The sequence below is a fragment of the Micrasema longulum genome, unplaced genomic scaffold (genome assembly GCF_059751315.1).
Source record: "Micrasema longulum isolate JH-2025_06_02 unplaced genomic scaffold, ASM5975131v1 h1tg000435l, whole genome shotgun sequence".
Lineage (NCBI taxonomy): Eukaryota > Metazoa > Arthropoda > Insecta > Trichoptera > Brachycentridae > Micrasema > Micrasema longulum.
Window position 1 is genome coordinate 1,197,617 of NW_028277635.1, and position 22,708 is coordinate 1,220,324.

The 22,708-nt window shown below is 31.7% G+C and overlaps 1 protein-coding gene across 2 annotated transcripts; it reads left to right on the top strand.

Annotated features, from left to right (window-relative positions):
- The first annotated feature begins 1,543 nt into the window (after nucleotides 1-1,543).
- Pgant35A (polypeptide N-acetylgalactosaminyltransferase 35A) lies at nucleotides 1,544-22,412 on the top strand. Of its 2 annotated transcripts, none has more exons than XM_088226492.1 (13): nucleotides 1,544-1,759; nucleotides 2,995-3,126; nucleotides 3,208-3,291; nucleotides 4,826-4,954; nucleotides 7,625-7,760; nucleotides 7,871-8,210; nucleotides 12,018-12,237; nucleotides 12,325-12,470; nucleotides 12,686-12,838; nucleotides 14,015-14,238; nucleotides 15,401-15,530; nucleotides 19,009-19,149; nucleotides 22,075-22,412. In XM_088226492.1, the coding sequence occupies exons 2-13, from the start codon at nucleotides 3,021-3,023 to the stop codon at nucleotides 22,207-22,209; spliced, it is 1,944 nt and encodes a 647-aa protein (XP_088082618.1). In that variant the 5' UTR covers nucleotides 1,544-1,759; nucleotides 2,995-3,020; the 3' UTR covers nucleotides 22,210-22,412. The 2 variants fall into 2 exon arrangements, with proteins under 2 accessions (XP_088082618.1, XP_088082617.1); XM_088226491.1 differs by having other exon boundaries at nucleotides 1,544-1,669.
- The last annotated feature ends 296 nt before the right edge of the window (nucleotides 22,413-22,708 follow it).

The window sequence follows — 22,708 nt, forward strand, 5'->3', positions numbered from 1 at the left end:
ATTTGATAATAATAAAAATAGGTATTTAAATAATCAATATTTTAATATAAATGTATGAAAATCTATCAGTAAGTTGATATTTTGTCATTCATTATATATTAATTAATGACAAAAAATCCTTAGGAAGACGATTGAAGATTTATTAAACTATTTTAAAGTTCTTTAATACAGTATGTTATATCTATGAAAAGTTTTTTGTCAACAAACAACACTTTGTTTTATTGCTGTAAAAATTACATTTCATTTTCAAAATTGATTTATCTCAAAACTCTGCTTTTGGGGTTGGGTCCATTGTTTTTTGAGCCCTCAGTCAGAGATAAAAAACTTATTCTTTCTTCTTTAATACTTTCTTCTTTTTCTTTTTTTTTTTGGCTTTTTTCTGTGTCGAGTTCTAGCCAGTGTTGAGTTTCAGATATTTATTTATTTCAATATTTACACATGCTTAGTAATATATTATACAAGTTGGTACGTTAGTATTTGATATTAAATAAACCTTTATACGTTATTTACAACTTAATACAATTTATAACTAAATACCATTACCATAAATTGTATTAAGTGGGAACAAGAGAGTTAGAATATGATATGGGAATGGGACGTTTATATCGGAGAGGTTGGATAGGAAATCAGGATAGGAACCATTTTGTTTTGTTTGACAACATACGCATATCGGTTCTTTATTGGATGCTTTTGTCGTTGTGTTTGGCTTTGTTTGTAAATAACTAGGATGTTTATGTTATAATAAATAAAAACATGGAGTTGGGATTTATGTCTCAATAAATTTAATATAAGTATATTGTGAATAAAATGAATAAATAATCACACATATGCATTTTTTAAGCAACCTTTTTCAAAAATATTTATTTATAAAGGAATAATTATAGAGTTGCTGAAATTTATTTAGTACAACTGTTAAAAAAAAATTGTATTTTCCACCTCGTGATGTAATAGTCAGCGCATTTGCCTACCATGCTAGAGGTTTCGTGTTCGATTCTTGACATGGTTGAGATGAAATATTTATTTAAAAATGTGTTTTTTAAATAAAATATTTCATGGTCCTTGGAATGAGACCTGAAGTGTAAGACTGGTCAGCTTACTTTAATTGTAACCATAAATGATTAGGATACGTTACGTTGGTGTATCAATGAAGTGCCCCATGCACCATTGGGTGCGAAAAGGGAATGATGATCTAAATAAATATTCTCATAAAAAAATCTTGAAAAAGAAAATCAAATAGTTAAGTCCGCCTCGTGGTTTAGTGGGTTTATCAACCTTACTATAATGAAGTCCTGACGTACACGAAATATTGATTCAAATGGTTGTTTAATGGCTGGACAGGAAATTGAAGCGTAAGACTGATCACCCTACCTTTTGCAACATATGATTAATACAAGCGTTTTGTGTACCAATGCAGTGCCCTATGCATTAACTGGTGCGGATAGTGACATAATTGTGTGTCTAAAAAACAAGTTGAGTACCTACTTTCCTACGATAATTATAAAGTTCTCAGCAGAAAATACTATCGATTTTTGAAAATCCAACTGTTGCAACACTGGCCACTGCTATCTGTCAGCTGTCATGCTTTTTTATACAATAATTGCTGGTTGTGAATTGAGTTTTAAGTTCGTGAGAGTTGTACTATTTACGTTAAAACAATTGTTAATTTAATGTTCGTATCATAAATACACATAAATAACTTAAGTATCTTAATATGTGGTGAAAATATCTCCAGAATTATCAAAACAATTTTACCTTATTGGTAACTTTTCTGTCATTTATATTTGTTGTTAATTCATATACTATTTACCATGCCATATAAAATATCTTATCAAATAGTTTATATTTCTTAACAATAAATAACTCTTCTAACTAATATTATTATACTCCGAATCTGAATGATTATTTCCTTGTAAATTTGACAGATTTCCCAAAGTAATTAGTATTTACTCAATCATTAAAGTGGCGAAAAGCTAACATAAGAATCAGTTTTTATTCCAATATGTAAGACTATAATATATCAACATATAAATGGGGAAGCTACTCAAGCGTCACATCAATACTCGAGGTTGTTTGCGGATATTTATTTTTATGGTCTGTAATCAAATGTATTCCATATATGGAATACATGTTTTTAAAATAATTCGAAAGTACTCAGATGTATTAAAAGCTTACATAATTCTGGAAGGGTACTATTACTATGAATTAAATTTGATTACCCTTTCAAAAATAACCAGAGTAAAAACTTAAAGTCCATAGATTCCATTTTATGAAGGGAAATCGAACCTTAAGTGTGCAAAATATTTGATCAATGTCAGATCTATTGATACGTGAAAACGTTATCTCGAGAACATGCGCCATCTGTGAAATGGTTTTTAATAAATTGTGTCAATTCATTGTTGATACCTCAGAGTAATAAGGCGCCACAGTTGTAGAGACGGCATTTTGCTCTCTTGCATAGAACAAAAGCGTTGCAAATTTTTTGATCAATAACAATTTACGATTTACTGGTTTCGTTTTGCTGTAAACCATAGCTTAATTCTATATTCTTTATCCATATAATTTTATTATGATTTTTGTCTATATGAGCAGCTGTCCCTCTTTATTACACGGAGGTTGATACAGTGTACAGTATAGTGAATTTTCAGAACCACAATTTTGAGATATCGAAACATAAAGTTTAGAACAGGTGTTTTAAATCTACTTAAATTCTTACCAAATCAGATTTGTAATGGTAGTTAATACTTTTCTGGCCTTATTACATGTATTCAAGGATATTGTATGAACATTGATAGGTATGTAATAAAAAGGACAGTGGTATAACTAAAATAGTAACTTTTATTTCTATAATAAACTAAAATAGTTGCCTGTCATTCTAGTTATTTGAAAAATATATTTACATTTTAGGTACTCACACTCTTTAATATTTAAAAGTTTTATTTCGATGGATTGGACATTACATTGAATTAAAATCCATTTTGTAATATATTTTTGCAGGCATTAAGTAGCAACAATTTCATACAATGCTTGCCTATAATAGGTCATTTTTGATAAAGACAATCTTGGCTTTGGCCACGTGGATCACATCGCTCTACTTGTATTGGCAACTGACATCGTCATATGACAAAGGTTTGGTTTATTTCTTAACAGTTAAATTTGAAATCTTAGATTTCTTAAACTATTTATTTTAATTGTATTCTTTAATTATAGCCGGCATTGCCGTCAAAACATATAAAGTACAATTTGAAGAAGTATCTTCGCCAAAAAGAATTCACAAATCATGGAAATCTGAAGGTAAATTTAGAATCATAATGCTTATTGTATCGTCTTCAAATATGGATCCTATCTTTTAAACAATACTATCTCTTGCATTGTCTTCTTGAATTTATTTTTTGATGTCAGCAAGCATAATTTTTAAAATAATTTTTAGATTTGGCTAATTTACTTTATAAAAATTATATTATTATAACATTAGATACTTTGTTAAATATTTTAGTTTAAGCATAGATGCTCATATCACTAGTTCAGTCAAATTATTTAAAAAATTTACAAATAAATGCATTAATTAGGGTAGTTTTAATATTTTAATATGTTGATGATGAGTATGTGGGGACCAAAGAACAAGTGAAGAGAATGAGTTGTCTATGCGCGCAGTGCCCAATGGACCCATATAAGGGCGCGCAAAACGTATATCGATCTTCTCTGCCTCCACCAGCATTCAGATCTGCCACATAGTATTCTTTGTTTTATTTATGAAATCCCTACATTTTCGTGTGTACAATAAACCTAAATTCTAAGTAACTCATTCCTCGAGGTTAAATTAATTTAATACTATTTTTACATAAACCACAAACTAATTTTACTAATGGTTATTACTTTAGGAACCCTAGAACGTTTTGCATTGATTCATTCATATTGTATAGTTATATTTAACGTAATTATGTTTTTCAATCCAATATCAAGAATTTGCAGATTATACAATAGTATTGAAAGCATGTAGATTGTCATTTTTGACGGCAGATTGTTTGTGTTTTAGAAATGTATAAAAGATGCATTTTTGTACAAATATAATTATTTTATTTCAATCACTAATTTGTTTATTTAATACATGTAATATTGTTTTTTTTAATTTAAAAAATGTTTTAAATAATGTGTGTTTTAAAAGTGTTTACATGTAATTTATGAAAAATATGTTACTTCCTTCTTTTGTAAATATTTCTGTTAACACTTTGTATCCCGGAGCCGTGTAAACACGTGATTATATAACCACGCGTTGTGTCCCGGTCCCGTGTTTTCACGTGATTTACCAGCTGTACAAAAACGTGCATTTTATTGACATCTAGTGACTTTTATTAGTACTTTTTCGCTGTTGGTAAACTACGTGAAAACACGGGACCGGTACACAACGCATGGTTATTATAATCACGTGTTTACACGGCTCCAGAATACAAAGCACAAAAAAATGAGTGAGACGCTGTAGGTATATGTGCGAACATTGCAATGTGGCTCTCCATAAAGGCTAATGTTGGCAGAAGTATCATACAAAAATGAATTTTTAAATTGTTACAAATAAATATGAGAAGTAAGAATTGATTAAACTTAGTAATTTTATAATTATGACACGTTTAAGAAAATCTTCACAAAGCATGAAATTTCATAAAAATGGGCCGGGCACAGGGTAAATTCTATCTGTATTCGGCCGGTACTCAAAGTGTTAATATTATTTTTTATTATTTGTAAACCAAATAAATAAATAAAATGGTTAGCATGTAAAATCACCAAGTAGGTGTTTAAAATGTTTACTTTACTGTTTTCTTTTATTTTTTAGAAACCTTTTTACAGTATAACTCAATAAATCAAAATTCAGAGAAAAAAACAATATTGAATAAGAAAAATATTTTTGGTTTCAAAATTAAAAACTCAGATGGCAAGGATTCAGGTGGATCTAATGAAATTGGTATGTTTTTACTATGCTTCTAAGTATGTTTTTTTTTTATCCTTTACGGCATAACCCCCCCCCCCCCATCTGCAGAAATATGGAGTTTTGATCATACCAAAATTCGTTTAAAAACTTAAAATGTATGCGTAATTTGTTCAAGTTTTTTTCTCATAATACCAAGATAAATAATATTATCAGCGAACTTGTGGTGATTTTTTAAGAAAATTGTCCTCCATCATTATTATCAAAAGATACCATGTCACATTTAATAGTAACAAGTTACAGCTTTTAGCTATAGTCCATTAAACACAAGCATTTTTTTATCCGAAGCTTTAAGTCCGATTTTAGAGGAAATTAATAAATGTACTCAGAACATTGGGATAATTTCAATCTAGGGGATGTCAATATGTGTAATACTAAATGGGTTTTTACTGGACTAGGACTCCAGTTATTTATCAAGAAAATGATTTATATTCAGAATGCATTAAATATGTTTTTTATATGATGTTCGCTGACTATTAGGGTCTATGCATGTTTTGTATGTGTGGATGGTTATTTTGATATTCGGGCCCACAAATCTGTGGAAAATTAGCAATCTGACCCAGAGTAGAAAAAGGTTGCCCATGCCCGCTTTACAGTATTAAATATACTTATTTGAAAAAATAACTTCTTCACTATTTCCGTTGAAAATCAATATTTTCAAACATAGGTAAAATTCACTATTCTGCTTTTGTTTGAGCTTCTGCACCTCAACAGTTTTTGAAATTTTGATATATTTAACCTAAAATTATTATTCTTCTTCTTCTTCTCTAGCCTTCCTCTTTTCGCTGATGGATATAGGTCTCTTCCAACTCCTTCCATTGATCTCTGTCTTGACTCCCCCGCATCCAGGCATCACCACCTATCTGAACAATGTCGATGGTCCATTTCTTTGGTGGCCTTCCGACACTCCTTTTATTTGTCCAGGGCCTCCACTTCAGTATTCCTGACGCCCATCTCCCTGTTTAGCCATATGTCCTATCCATTTCCACTTTAGTTTTGCCACTTGGTTCATGACATCAGCAACTTTGGTTCATGAACATGAATATTTTGTCAATTCTTCAATCTGTTAATTTTCGAAACGTTTGAAAGTTTTATTGATCTTGGTGAGATTGTACTAAAAAAAATATGGATGTTTAAACATAGGAAGAATGGTGAATTTGAACGTAAAGTAATCACATAACCAGCCAATGACATGTCATAAGAACTGTAATAACCTCGACTTCCATATTTCCTTCTCAAAAATGTTCTCCTCTCTGATGGAGTTACTCAAAATATCATTTACCACTCTTTATTATTAACTTGAAATTCACAATTGAGGTAATCATAAAATATTTGGATTTTTTTTTCCTATTCCTCCGATTCTTTAAAAGATGTGGCAAATTGTCAATATTTATAACATGTATATTTAACTACTAATATTCCCAGTATTTAAATTCAAATTTAAATCTTAAATCTTAAAGTAGGGCACACATATCATACATATTGTTATGTGTGTTCTAATAATAACATTGCAAATATATTTAATTTATAAATTGTTTATCACATATGTCTTGACCATTATTTTAAATTTTGATATGTTTTTTTCTTCATAAATATTTTTTTCCATTTCGTAATACTTTTTAATTGCTTTAAATAAAATTGAATTTTGTGACTTTGCCTTTTTCCTAAATGGAAGTCTAATTTTGTTCTTTTCTCTAGTATTGTGGTCGTGTTCATGCTGGTTCCGATCAATTTTTTTCCAAAATTCTGTATTTCCAAATGAATTTAGATTTAAGTGCACGATAACTACGGCCACCTGACATTGAGTCATTGTCATTCATGATGACAGCGACGCAAAGTCAGTCTTTTTATCCGATTGGCACCCGCATGCTGTTAGGTTATGTTAGTTTAGGTTTATTTAATTAATGTTTGTAAATATCAGTATTTGACCACTCACCGACATTTTATGTCTACCGGTTTCGAGACATACCCGTCTCTTCGTCAGGACACTCACTACTCCAACACGCCAATAATAAAATACACTTTCACCTTTACTGTCACCGCAGTATATATAGTATTTACGAAAAAATACATAAATTGCATGCAGAGTTAAAGGTGATGCAAACTCCACCATGTCAGAACATGCATTAAAATTAGGTTAATAATATTTAGCCATATGTCACAGAATGTGTGTTGTGGTGAAGGGGGGTGTTAGGAAGGGGAGGAGCTAAGAGGTTTAACGTTACACGATTGATTAATTTTTTAATCAATTTTATTTTTTAAAGCTTTTTGGTGTGAAACACCTGCGTGTTGTTTAATTTAAGTCCTTTTTTATTATTTTATGTATGAAATCGGTAGACAAAAAAGTATGTAAGTGGTTAAATACCCCAGAGTAATATTTGTTAAAATGTTTGACCATGAAGTTAATGCTTTGAACATAAATAATATTACGTTTATTTATTTATACATCATTTACATGATTCTTCAACCGCATAAACCCACCAGAAGCACTGTGTGTATGGGGCCCTAATTTGCTTTTAAAAAGGGAAACCTACTTAGAATTAGTCAGTATTTAGAAATACAGATCTATAAAGCCAGTTCAAATGCTATAATACCCTTTTCCATATTATTTTTGCTAGACAACTAATATATTTTCTATTTCAATAGATGGGAACTTTGGGTTGATCAAGTCTGATGCTGATAGAAGATTGCGAGATGAAGGATATAAAATATATGCATTCAATATTTTGGCATCACAACGAATCAAATTTAACAGAGTTATACCAGATACTCGTAATGAATTGTAAGTTATGTTGCTGAATTTGTACATAAGTCATTTGATTTTACTTATTCAAATTGTACACTGTTATTTAGTACTTTGATAAACAAAGTTATATATATTTTATTTTACAGATGCAATAATGTTGTGTACCCAGAAAAGTTACCGAGTGTATCAATTATAATATGCTTTTACAATGAACATTTTCACACTCTTATAAGATCAGTTAATTCGATTCTTGATCGGACACCGAGACATTTACTGCAGGAAATAGTTTTGGTGGATGATTATAGCGATATAAAGTATTTGTACGAAAATGTGTCAAATTATATTTCAACATTAAAAAACGATTTTCATGGTAATTCTATTGATAATGCCATTTATGATCCAATTCCTATAAAGCTTCTGAAAACTGATAGAAGAGAAGGACTTATTCGTGCTCGGATTTTTGGTGCTGAAAATGCTGAAGCAGAGGTAAGCGAAATCTGATAATCTGAAATGTATATTGAATTATTTTTTAAAATTTAAATTTGAATTACCATAAATTAAATTTTAAAAATCATTAAAAATAGATAATTTAACATATTATTTAATGCATTACTACCTCTCTAAGTGAGCAAACTCCTCATGTTTAGAAAGGGAGTTCGTTTCACATTTTTTATTATTTTTACATATAGTATCAACTATGTGTTATATACGAGGGTTGTCCGTAAAATAAGTTTTCCTGGTAGCCACGGGCGCGCGGATCACTGTTACATGCAATCTGGCAACACTGGATCGTAGCTTGGTCTTCCCCCTCCACATCCCCACCCGGTTAAACTCGCTGCGTAGCTTATACCCGTATGCAGAGACAAAACTCAAGGTGAGGAAAGTACATTCTAATCTAATATGCAGAGAATAACCAGAAGGTGAAGACAATAGAATGTACTTACCTCACCTTAAGGTTTGTCTCTGCATACGGGTATTAGTGTCGGTTTGGCAGCCGTAAAGAATGGAGCTCCCGATCGCATCGCCTGTGATTTGTGAAGTACTCTCCGTGATTAGTTTTTTGTGTGCCAAAGTCCATTCGGCGACGGAAATTTATTCTCAACTAACAGAAGTGTATGGAGAAACGTGTATGAGTGTTCAAATGGTGCGCAAGTGGTGCAAAGAATTCAAAGAAAGGCGCACAGACGTCCATGACGAACAGCGGTCCGGACGGCCATCGGTCAGTGACGAAACGATTGCGAAAGTGGAAGCGGCAAGCTGGCAGATCGAAGACTGACGGTTCGGGAGCTTAGCGAGATGATCCCAGATGTCAGCAAGACAACTATAGACAAGATCCTAACAGAACATTTAGGTTATTCTAAGGTTTGTGCAAGGTGGGTGCCCAGGATGCTTACAGAGGGCCACAAACGACAGTGTGTTGAAGCGGCCACCACATTTCTAGCGAACTACAAAGTCGACGGTGAGGAGTTCTTGGACTCCATAGTCACTGGGGATGAGACGTGGGCCCACTACCTCACACCGGAAACAAAGGAACAATCCAAACAGTGGAAACATCCGCAATCGCCGACGCCGCGTAAGTTCAAACAAACGCTGTCTGCCGGCAAAGTCATGGCAACGGTATTCTGGGACAAGAAAGGCCTATTGCTGTGCGAATTTATGCCTACCGGCTCAACAATAACTGCTGATCGCTACTGCAAAACTCTGGAAAACCTTAAAAAGGCCATACAAAACAAGAGGAGGGGCATGCTGACGAATGGAATCCATTTTCATCAGAACAACGCTCGTCCGCATACAGCTCGCGTCACCACTGCGCTCATTGAGAAATTCGGATAGGAGATTGTCCTACATCCACCATACAGTCCGGACTTGGCCCCAAGCAACTACCATCTCTTTCCTGATTTGAAGAAACACCTCAAAAGGAGCTGAAAGAAGAGGTTCTGAGCTACCTTCACGGCCTAGAGGGAGACTTCTATGACCAGGGAATCAAAAAAATGTACACCTGGATGAAAAAATGCATCGAAGTCATAGTACATAATGTAAATTGTACATTAGCGGGCTTATCGCAAAATGGCAATTTCTTCCAAACAACCAATAAAATACTGACTTTATTTATATCATTCATGTTACAAAACATATTTAACAGAAAATTAAATTAATAAAAGCTTAAGATTTACAAAAATAGAAGTAACTGTATTTGTATATACATGACTTTAAATCTATACTATTACTCAATGGGAAAAAGAAATAAAGAGGAAAGAGGAAAGGAGGAGAGTTTAAGGAAGAGAGAGGAAATTTTTCTTCAAACGTGATTTAAACGGATACTGTAGTAACATCTTTGATAGTGGATGGGAGATGATTCCACAGTCGAGCCGCATGGGCATTGTATGAGTTAGAGAAGAAATAGGAATTATGGATGATTAGAACAAAAATATAAACCATGAACTGACAAACGTTTAAATTTTTCGCAGAGGTATATATGTGTGTTAGGACTATGAAGTACAGAGAACAGAAGTGAGAGGGAGTGATAGTCTCTCCGCTGTTTAATTTTGAGCCATTTCAGTTGCCTACGATAATCAGAAATGTGGTCATAATTCCATAGAATTATGAATAGTCTTGAAACCGCATACGCACATCAAAAAGAAGGCGACTCAACTACTCATAAATAAGTTGGTTTACGTTTTGACCCATTAGTTTCTTTGTAGACGTCGCTCAGTACGCAACTCCTGATTTGAATTCAATTATGCCGTGTTGTGTCCTTTTAAAGTGTAGAAAGACTGCTAGGATCTTAAAGAAACAGGATGCAATCTCATTTCATGTGTATATAACAAATGCATTACTTAAAAATGGAATTATTTTTCTATCTGTCAGATTGTCGAAGAAACAAAATGGAAATTTCGTTAGTGTTGCCAGGATAGTAAATTTTTTTACCCCACTTTGCTTATCTAATGAAAGAATTAATGAAAATTGGATCTCGGATTAAATAACTCTGTGGTGGACATTTGACTGACATTATCTTCAAAACATTAAATATTATTTAACATGATATAAAAATATCCGTTTTATGTAAAATAAAATTTATTTATATTTTAAGTTAAAAGTTTATTAATTCAATTACTCCTATTAAATGACCCTTTACTTATCTACTCTGTTGTGTCAATCAATATTTCCGCGTGCACAATAAAATTTTAGAGATATTAACAGATTGCTTTTTTTTTTACCTTATATTTGTGTTATGATTTTTTTTTCCCCTCAAGCAACATTACGCTGCGACTTCACGAATGCGCCCGGTGAAAGTAGAGCATAGTAAGGGAATTATTAGACACAGTCCGATGTATTCAAATATGATTCTACGCTCCTTCTAAACTATTCTTAATTCTATGCATATTTCCTAAGACCGATACTTATAATATCTGAAAAGAGAATTATTTGATGTTTGATTGAATATGCTTTTTGAGTTTTCTTTTAAATATTTTTTTTTTTATTTGAAATTTTCTAGATGTGCTATTTTTTTTTTGCCTGTGAAAAAATAGTGGTTTTGAGAAGCACTTGTATTGCACCTATGTAAGTTGAAACTATTTGGATATTTTGAAATTCCGGAACATTGAGTGGTAGTGATTTCTCTTTTTTGAATAACATGTATTGAAGTTCTTTTAAATATATTATCAATTTTTGATAAACAGAGTCCTTTTAATAGTAGATTCAATGGATAGGTTATAGTTTTTTTTTATAAATAATTATTTGAGTAATATTTTTTCAAGCAATTAAAAGAGGATGAACATTTGTTTCATAGCATCCTCCCCAACCTATTATGCCTAGGGATGCATACGATACATAAATATTTTCAAAACATTGATACATCCCTGAATAATATCAATGTTTGTTCTGATAAAAAATACGATATTAAAATGGCGATGTTTCTTGACGGCGCTGTTTCTTGACGGTGATGTTTTTTAATAGTAAAAAAAATAATTATTAAGGCTTATGTTATATAGACAATTTACAAAAATATCTGGGTGGCATCCTGAAGGAGGGAGGCAAAAACGCGTCTGCAGTATCAATGTTTTTAGACATTGATGTTCTTTATAAGTCGACACCCTGATGTATGATGTATCGATGTTTCGGTAGGCAATGTTGCATCTCCAATGATGCCATATTGTAAGATATAATGTACAATGGTACAATACACATCACAAAAAATATATTAAGAAAGAATGTTGCAAATATAACTATATGGTTCAATTATTTATATCTTGTACAGTTTCGTAAAACAGAGGTTCACACATTTACTTTTAGGTTATAGTGTTTTTGGATTCTCACATTGAAGTAAACGTGAAGTGGCTGGAGCCTCTGCTTCACAGGCTATCAGAAGATGATCACAACCGAGTGGTGATTCCCATAATAGATGTGATAAATGCAGATACCTTCGAGTACACATCTAGTCCCCTGGTGCGTGGTGGATTTAACTGGGGTCTTCATTTCAAGTGGGATAACATTCCCAAAGACGTTCTGCAAAGTGAGATTTATATCAGTCACCAAAAAAAACATTTTGAAAAAAATATTTTAAATAATATATAATAAACAAATTTTTGTCTGTTTCCAGCCAAAGATGATTTTATTAAGCCAATGAAAACTCCAACAATGGCTGGTGGATTGTTTGCTATGTATAAGTCATATTTCAACTCAATGGGAAAATATGATCCAGGAATGGACACTTGGGGTGGAGAGAATATTGAAATGTCATTCAGGGTAGGTTGTAATGCACTTTTTTATTTGTAAATTTGTATAAACCCCTTAAGTTTTAGAGTAATACGTCGGCTATATAAGTTTAAATTTTTTATTTTTTTATTTTAACATCAATGAACATGTTTATTTTAGCAGTTCAAATATGGCGAATTTCATGTTTACATTTCTTATGGCCATTTTATAAAACCTCTAAAAAAATAATTTTGTTAACTCTTCAGATCTGGATGTGTGGCGGCGAATTGGAGATCATTCCTTGCAGTAGAGTCGGTCATGTGTTCAGGAAGAGAAGACCTTACGGATCGACTGATGGAACTGATTCTATGCTCCATAACTCTCTTCGCCTTGCTCACGTGTGGATGGACGGATATGTGGTATGGTTCTCTCTCCCTCTCTCCCTCTCTCCGGTATAATGGCGATATTCAACAATAAAATAACATGACCATGCGATTAATATTTTCAATATTATATATATATATTTTTTTTCAATATTATATTATATATATATTATCATTTTTGTATGAATAAATATTTATTTGTTTCATTTCAATATTTGTAATTTATAAGATGTATTATTTGCGATTTTTTATTAGTAACTGTAGAATGAATATAAATGTCTCATGTAAATCGAGTGTTGTAGGAGTGTTGTTCTGTAAAATGAAAATCTTAGATTATAATTTAACTTGATGAAAGTCTTCTCAGGATTAAATCCAGTATTTGTTTATAATGATTTTAACATAATCAAAATCTTGAAAATAGTTTTAAGTGTATATATACCACCAAACAGTTAAATCAGCCACTCAATCGGACGGCTCGGCTGTTCATTTAATGCCAGAATTAAATGGAATGGCTAACAGACGCATACTAAAAATGTTAGAAGCAACGTTAACAAAGGGGATGAATGTCGCTTAGCCTCTTTAATTTTAATACAACAATAATAATTGTTTTATTTTAAAATTTATTTTGTTATATGTGAAGTAAGGTTAGGGTAGGATAGGATGCGTTAAGTCTAATAATATGAAAAAATGATTTTTTTACTTAAGTTAATCCAACCTCTAACCTAATCTGGGCTGGTATTTCGAATGCATTTGTAGCGCGCTATAACGTGTTTAGCTTGTAAAAACGCGCTATACGGCGCTATAATTGCGTTCGGAATACCAGCCCTGGCGGCTTTTGGTTCAGCCGTTTCCAAAGGGCTAACTTTTTAAGGTTAAGCTATCTTCAGTCGTTCAATGCACGGCCTAGCAATTCAACTGAATGCCGGCAATTAATGAACAGCCTAGCCTTACAATTGAGTGGCTGATTTAACAATTTGGCGGCGACATATACATTGTTTGTAATTATTCAAAATAGTTTATGCGTCAATTTCTAAGTAGGTATGTACATATATTATTTATTAATGTTTATTTTTTCACTGTTTGCTTTTCACTTTTACATGTCAATATTAGAAACGTCAACATTGGAAAATGCGTAAGGTTTTATTTTGTATCATTGCAGAGAAATCATCAAATCTGTGCAATCATATTTATGTATTTTTTCATTGTTCACAGGATAACTATTTGAAAAGGGTTCCAGCAGCCAGTAATTTAAATTTTGGAGATATAACTGATCGTATCCTACTAAGAAAATCCCTAAATTGTAAATCATTCAGATGGTATTTAGACAATGTGTATCCTCAGCTTATATTGGACACGGATTCTGCATCTAAAGTTAATGAAAAGTTGAATTCAATGTCAGATCCATTCCGAAATAAATTTCAACCATGGCACGCAAGGTAAATAATATTTAAATGCTCACCCCTTGACTGGTTCATCATGCATAATACACACATTTTCCTCATGATAAAATAATACTTTGTATAATATTTTGAGTATGTCCAAATGTTTGTTGACTAACTGGTCCAAGAAGTATTAAAAAAAAAAAATATTTTTTATTTTTTCATATAATGATACAAATATATTTAAAAAAAATGTATTCCTAACTCTATGAAGCCACAAGCCCTGCCTTAAGTTGGGACAGATAAATATATTCTGGTTTTGCCTAGTATGTTATAACATCAATCATAAGATGGAATAATTGAAGAAATATATATGTTCAACCATACATAGAATGGTAAATGTTACACCATCCAATAACAAGTCATAAGCCCTGTCAATGTCTAGACTTACATATTCCCTTCTCAAATTTTGATTAACTCCATAAGGGGTAAAAATTCAGGATTCGTTTACAAACATTTGGATATATGCAACATATTGTTATATAATTAACGGAAATTCATTTTTCAACATTTCGAACCGAACTTATTGTGTAACATTATTTATGAAGGCAGCCCTAATACTGGTGTCTTATGTTGGGTGATAACAAAAGTTGTGTCCGCTTTTTTCCAAATCAAGAGAACAAGATGACACAACAAAAAAACATATAACAAATTAATTAACAATGTATTCTCCTTTTTGTTTGTTGTCGGTTGAACGTGAACAGAAGATGTCGAAAATGCTCACTTTCGTCTACTTGACATTCTTTTTGAAGGCTTGTAATGAAATAAAATATCACATGTAACGTAAAAGCAAACACAACATCTCGTAGAGCAGAAAATTTTCTTTCGAATGACGCTTAACTTTTACCATTTTGTTTTACTTTCGGTGCTCATTTTTTAATTTGTAGGACAAAACTTATGTTGACACCTAAAATATAAAAGTAGTTTCTATGTGAATATTATTATTCTTCCTAGAGTACCAATCCGCAGTATCATCATGGCATTTATATATTTCAGCAGCCACTTTAAAAAATGATCTGGAGCTACAGTAGAACCACTATCATGCACTTTTTAGCCAGGAGGCTCATTTCTTACACTGCGTTTTCCTTCATTTCATCTTATTTTTTGTATTTATTTTGAAATTTCATGTTTTTACGGTCCTATTAAACTTTTATTCCAGAAAACGAAACTACACAGACAGTTATCAATTGCGATTATCCGGGTCTAATTTCTGCGTACAATCTATCAAGGATATCAAATCTAAAGGAAGTGGACTTATATTAGCAATTTGTTTACGTACTCCGAATCAGGTACAAATTATTATCATAAAGTACATTGGCAGCTTTAAGCTGATGTAATTGGTTTTTAATTGATCCATAATTTGGTTTGTCAAGAAGTTTTTTCTGGGGTTAAAAAATATTGCATCTTTTATTCATAGTGAACATTGGTGTCTGCTTCAGTATATTATATCATTGTCAAGATTTTATGTTTTAATTAAGTCACCATATTGCCTCTGCTATTCCAGTGTGCTTAGACCGAGTACTTTTAAGTGGTCTAATAAGGTTTTCTTGGACAATCTATCATCTTAGTTGCCTTTGGACTTTAAATATATGACTTTTAATATTATATAATTGAAATACTTTTATATTACGTACCTCCAAAAAAAGACAATATGGCCACCATAAAATTCTGTATATTCCATTACGATTTTATCCTATACCATCATGGATCACATGAATAGACTATTGTGATGGAATACACTAAGCTAGTATGTAGATACATAGTAATGGTCTAATAATAATAATAAACTGTTAAAATGTGTTTGGCATGGAATGCTCACCCATCAGAAGTATAAAACTATGAAATAGAAGAGATGTTTTGGAAATAACTTAAAAACCCACTTGTTCTCTAAATCAAAAGTTCAAAAGTAAATTAATAATTTACTTTTGAAATCACATTTGCAGCCTAAATCAAAACTTTTAAATTTTAGTGTAATGAATTATGATTTGTAGATATTATATTATTATAATGTCTGATAAGACTGAAAAATGTTCACTATTCGTTTCCAGGATATTCCATATCGAACGATTTCTTATATTTTGACTAACAATTATTCTATCTCACTAGATTTAGTCAGATAATTTGCATTTGATCTTGCCATTTTTAAAAAAATCTTTTGCACCCCTTGCATCTATTTATCTACCTACCATTACACTGTAAATATTAATATTTGTTATTTCGTCATCCATTTCCTTTATACACCTAAACCGTAGCTGCACTCCATTCTTGATTATGTAATAAAGCTAATCTCAGGCTTGCATTCTGAACTAATTTATTTATTTATTTTGGTAATGTTACACGATAAATATAAGCCTATTAGGGAAACACTAATATGTGATATTTTTTATGGATCTCGTCATTTCTTTTATCTAATATACCTAAGGTAAAGGCACCAGTGATGGACAGTTTAAGAAAATGTTTTTAAAATTCATAACCCTACGATCCATTTTTAACAAAATGAAATCAGACGATGTGAAATAATAATAGTACGGTATGTTGGAAATCGTTTTTTAATAATAAAATTCATAACAGGTTACAGGTTTAAATAAAAAAATAGAAAAACCATAGTTACTTCTAATCATCAGTGATGGACAGACAAAATCTAATTATGGACACCCATTAATGGACAACGTCCAGTAATGGACGTCCAGCATTGGACGTATAAGTAACAAAATCTCTTTAGGTCATATATAGATATTAGGTAAATATTTTTCCATCTTCATTACTTAAAAAAAAAAACTCTTTTATTTTGTTGTACAGGATCATTTATCCTTTCTACAATGTCATCTATTTTGTACCAAATCTTATCGGTTTTTTCCGACCATCTGAAGGTGTTTCCAATAGATAACGTCATTGTACTAATTTCAAACAAACTTTTTTCTTTGTTTTCAATTATTCCTGGGAAATATTCTCCCTCATATCTAATTATTAGGTAACATCCCCTTTTTATGTATTGTACAAGAGCTTCACTGCTGGAGGACGTAAATTCATTCAAAGGTACATTTTCTAGATCTAATTCAGAGTCAAGATTTAGGGAAAGGGTTTTTTTTCTTTTGTTTTTTTGTCCTTTATAAGAAAAAACATTCGGTAATCGTTTTTTTCCTTTCGTGAAATATTTTTCACATCCCTTATTCTCTACAATAGAGTCACTGTGTTCATTCCACTCACTTTCACCACTTTCGGCATATTCGATTTCCAAGTCGGTATTGTCTGAAGACGAACATTGTTGTAACTTTTTCATTTTTTTCTTATTCATATTTTTCTTTTCTTTGGCAATTTTCTCTTTTAAAACTATTTTTTCTGCTCTTTCTTGGTTTTATTTTCTTTTTCTACTTGTAATCTACGTTTTTCTTCATCTTTTTTTTCTTAATACTGCTTCCATGATTTACTTGTAACTGCCGACGGTAGCTTTTCTTTCTTTCTTCTGTTTTTTTTCTTATCCTCAATTTCTTTCAAACGGCCGACGGCACTGTAATACCTAACACATCGCTTAATATATTTTTCAAAGGTGTACAATATTTTGTTGCTGGATTAGTACGGGAAGTGCTAGGTCTAGATTAGAATATAAGGCCATGGGAATGAAAAGGCTTAGGGCCTAGTAATTAAATACCAGATGCAGTTGATGTAAAGTCCTTTACTGCGTCAGTACTTCTAGTCGACTCAAGCTGCTCTTATTCCATAGTAAATGCTCCCGGTAATATATTTTGGCTCATCAGTTTCTCTCGTCGATTTCACACTTATTTGACTCTACATTAGATGCAGCCGGTATTGATTTGTCAGTTAAATAATCAGTATTCAATGATGACTTGTGTTGCTCTGACTCCTCAAAAGATAAAAAAAAGAATATTTTTCTCAGGATTGTCGGCAGTTCTAATCGTTAAACGAGGTTTACTGACTCGACATCAAATGCCGGTGAGAAGAGTTATTCGTGGTACACCATATTTTAACGCCGCTGCCCTTACTGCTTCCCCCCTGTTCACTGCATCTACGGCACGTCCCTTTTGTTTTGGCGTATAATTTTTTTTGGGTGCCATGGCTAGAAAAGAAAACACAAAATATACCTTTATTTAAGATCCACTTATGGACAACCAGTATTGGACACCCATGTCCACGACTAAATTGCGTACACTTATCAGTACCACAAACATAATGTACAACAAAGACGGCACGACAGACTTAAATTGAAGGTAACTGCGATGAAAACACAGATACACTGTTTGACTCAATTTATGGACATTTTGTCCATCACTGGTCTAAGATGAAAATCGGTAGTCAGTTATGAACATTCAAATTTGACAAAATATACAAGTAGCTAGGTATGAATTTAGATTGATTTCATATCTACGGTATGTCTAGAAAACGTATTATTTAATATTTCAATAAGTAATTACTAAAATTTCTACCAACTAATTACAAAATAGTTACTCACCTCACTAATTATTTCTGCAAGAAATTATGAATTTCGCTAACGCCGTTCGATTGGTGCCTTTAAATGCTAGCTATTTTTTAACGTAATAGCCGATTGTCGCGATATGCATCCCAGTTGATAGATAAATATCTATAGTTTATGATTCATTTTTGCCAGTATAAAAATATGTTGAATATTTCTTATTTTAAAGGATTTAATAAACTTTTGTCCATAACTAAGGTGCAGTCCATTACTGATGCCATTACCTTATTCTAATGGTAAATAAATATGCACAATACAATGTTTCTGTTCGTACTTAGATGTGGTATGAGACGATTCGCCATGAATTGGTACTTGGCAAGATGCTGTGTCTAGAAGCTTCATCTGGGGGAAATGGGAAAGTGCTTCTTTCCAAGTGTCACGAGATGGCAGGAACACAAGAATGGCGCCATAAATCGAAGGTATGCACAAGGATGTTTACATATTTATCTAAACCCAATTAAATTATTTTGCATACAAAAAGGTAAGGTTAATATCCTATCCTACTCTAAAATTAGGTCAAATATAATTTAGAAGTTCACCACAAAAGTATTTCAAATAAAAGTTGAGACCCGATCGATATTGTCATAGTATGGTAAATGGATGTTGTTTATTTTTTCACTGTTTACTCTTTAGAATAACACAGTTAAATTAACAATTTAAATGCCAGACAAATTTAATAGATTTTTAAGTACTTTTGGGAAAGAAAAATACTGTCAAAAGGGATAGAGGATATCATGCGGAATTAAAAGTGGGATGGTCTCTCTCTTTCATTTTCGGCAGTGTGTTAAACTGTCAGTAGAACATATTCTAGATATTTACATGCAAATGTTCCGTTACACTGTACCGTGCACGAGATATCTCACTTGTGCCATCTAAGGGTTAGTGATTAGTAAATACATAGCTCTATGTTTTTTTATGATTGTACATACCACAGTGAATCTGAAACATTATAATGTTCAAACATGGGCACAATGGTGAATGTTACATAGTGTGTAGAGTGATGACAGATTAGAAGCCCCTTAACCTTTTCTAAAAGATAAAACCTAAAAAAACATTTAAAAAACACATATTATATGTCAAAAAAAAATCATAAAAACTTACCAAATAAATACACGATGTGTCATTTAGGACCCCTGCCTCTGAAATACACAATTGATTTTTTTTTTTAATGTCAGGGTTGTCAATTGCCACATACATTCATATTCTACATCATTTCATACATAATAAATCTTCATACATTGTACACATACATTCATGTTCTCCTTCCATTTTGAGTCTGTAGAAAAAAACAAGGTTTTTATTTATGCTATAATATTTAGGTAGGGAAAACTATTTTTAAAAACTGAGATTAAATTATTCATACTCACCAAAGTCGGCCTCATGGTGTTATGGTCAACGCGTTTGCCTACCTAGCAATAGGTCTCAGGTGCGATTCCCGACATGCTTGATATGAAATATTTATTTAAAAGGGTGTTTTACACTAGAATATATCATAGTCTCTGGACTGGTACCTGAAGCGTAAGACTGATCATCTTATCTTCATGTAACAATTTTTTTAATCAAGATATGCTGCGATTGGTGTACCAATGCAGTGCCCTATGCACCATTAAGTGCTGAAAGGGGATGATGATGAAATTGTAGTTACTTAGGTCCCGACAATAAAACAAGATCATAAAGCAAACAAATACAGACTCGTGCATTTCACTATAAAATCGAGATAAATATGCTTGTAAATTGAAAAATATATAAAACACACCCCACTCTATCCACAAATAATCGTTTTATAACACAGAGGGCCTTACTTATTAGATTTCCTTATACCCGATACAAAAAAAGTTTACTTATAGTTTAAATATTTACGACCTAGTATAACTATACTAAGCTTATTCCATCGTTTATTTTTTAATCATGCCACATTTCTGCTTACATTAACGAACAAGCTGCGTGTGCATGTGCAGTTACAAACACTAATACGTTATTCGTATTAGTGTTAGTAACAAAAGAAACTAAACTAAACAAATAATGTCAAGCGTGACTTACTAAATCCAAGTCGATCAATAACGATTATGATATTTATTTGTTAATGTTTTATTTTATTATTTTGGTGTTTGAGACTAGGAATTTCTCCTAAAAGAAAAAACTGTAAATAAACTATATTTTCTGGGTGTCATGGACTTTTGAAAGAAAATATTCAATGTAAACAATTAAAGGAAGACAATTCATAGATAGTACACCTCGCACAAATAGACATTAGTCATTAAAAAAATGAGGTACATACTGAAAAGAAATATGCCATTGATAAATGTTTAGACGCATATATTTATTTTCATTGAATAAATTTAAAGATGTAATATGATAAATCTTTTATGTATAAATACTGCAAAATATAACAAGGATCATTTTCAAAACAAATGCTAAATAAAATTTATCTGAATGTAATGTAAATTTGATGATCATTTTTACCCTCATAAACAATATTTCAATTTTAATTCTCTAAAAAACAGCATGTTTTCTAAATTGTTTAAATTCAAAATAAATGCAATCCATTTTAATACTGAAAATGTGACAAATGACAGATTTAAGGTTTATTCCAGTGTTATATCACGTTGGACGCGGGTATAAACATGGATTAAGTTTCTATGGTCGCTACTCCAGCTCCTGTACCTGGTATATCTTTATGCGAGGTTTATAACTAAGAATTTTCACTATACCATCCTTATTTTATTACTATTCCTAGGCGTAATTTTATAGCAGGTTTATAAGTAAGGCCCAAAAGAATAAATAAACAATAAAACCACTCCGAAATAATAAAGTAAAAGCATCAGGTTATTACTGCAAACTAAGTTTGACAAAAAATAATACACAATACTAAAAGGGATTCCCACAAGTATGTTTCAACTCTCATTATCGACGTGTGGTAAACGTCAAATATAGCTCTCATTTGAACCGCTGTCATGTTGATAGTTTTAATAATTCCTCGGGTTTTAGTGTTTCTAATTCTAACAGATGTCTAGAGTGTATGAAATCTAAAATCTTTACAAAGGCATGTGTCTTTATGCGCTATTTTTGTATGGCAAGACCTTCGAGCACTTCCGTGCCTTGACACGCTTATGGCACTTGACCGGTTAAATACCTAGACTTCCACATTCCCATCTTAAAGAGATTCTTCATCTATGTTGAAATTAATGTTTAATTTAAATGTGAATTGAAGTTTTTATGCTAAAATATTATGATTAATAATATATATATATATATTTAATAAGGAAATGACATATAATTGTATATTCTTTGATTAATTTTATTAGCGAGTTGTTCTTTAGATCACTGTTTTATTTTGTTTACAGAACGGTTCTCCGATTTACAACTCTGCAGCTGGAACGTGTTTGGGAGTAAATGAGAAACTTAATGGCTCTCCTGTGGTCATGCAGATCTGTTCCAGTACTAATCTCAACTCTTGGGATTTTATTAAAAGTATATAAATAAAATTGTTAATAGTTAACTTCTGTACTTTTTATGGTGAGTTTTTCCACCCATTACTATATTATAACATCTGCTTGAAGCACATATAACACTTACCTGGATATATTATTGAAACTGAGTGAATCGACTTTTTAAGTGATCAATATAACCACACGAGTTTCTCTTGATTTTTAAATGTTTTCTTATCAGAAAGGAAAGAAAAGAGACGGCTATGTTTAATATTATTATGTAAAACAACATAAGCAGTCATATTATCCAAATATCTCAAAAACAACCGTAGCTGGAGATAGCCATTTTTGTTTTTTAGCATCACAATTAAAAAAATTATAAATGTAAATATTTTTTTCATAAATGGGGATGTGTTAATATCATTCCTATTTAATTAAGTTCATTAGTGCCAATTAGTTTAAAAGATCTTTTTTGTGTTATTTTAAACTCCTAAATTGCATAAAACAATAATCCGATCTTCGTGATTTTGGTTTTTAAATCTAAATTGGA

What these genes read in the sequence shown, in the direction of transcription:
- Pgant35A (XM_088226492.1), top strand. Translation starts at nt 3,021, where the DNA reads ATGCTTGCCTATAATAGGTCATTTTTGATAAAGACAATCTTGGCTTTG. An exon ending in CAAATCATGGAAATCTGAAG is followed by an intron (nt 3,292 to 4,825) that starts GTAAATTTAGAA and finishes TTTATTTTTTAG; the next exon opens with AAACCTTTTTACAGTATAAC. An exon ending in TTTCAACCATGGCACGCAAG is followed by an intron (nt 14,239 to 15,400) that starts GTAAATAATATT and finishes CTTTTATTCCAG; the next exon opens with AAAACGAAACTACACAGACA.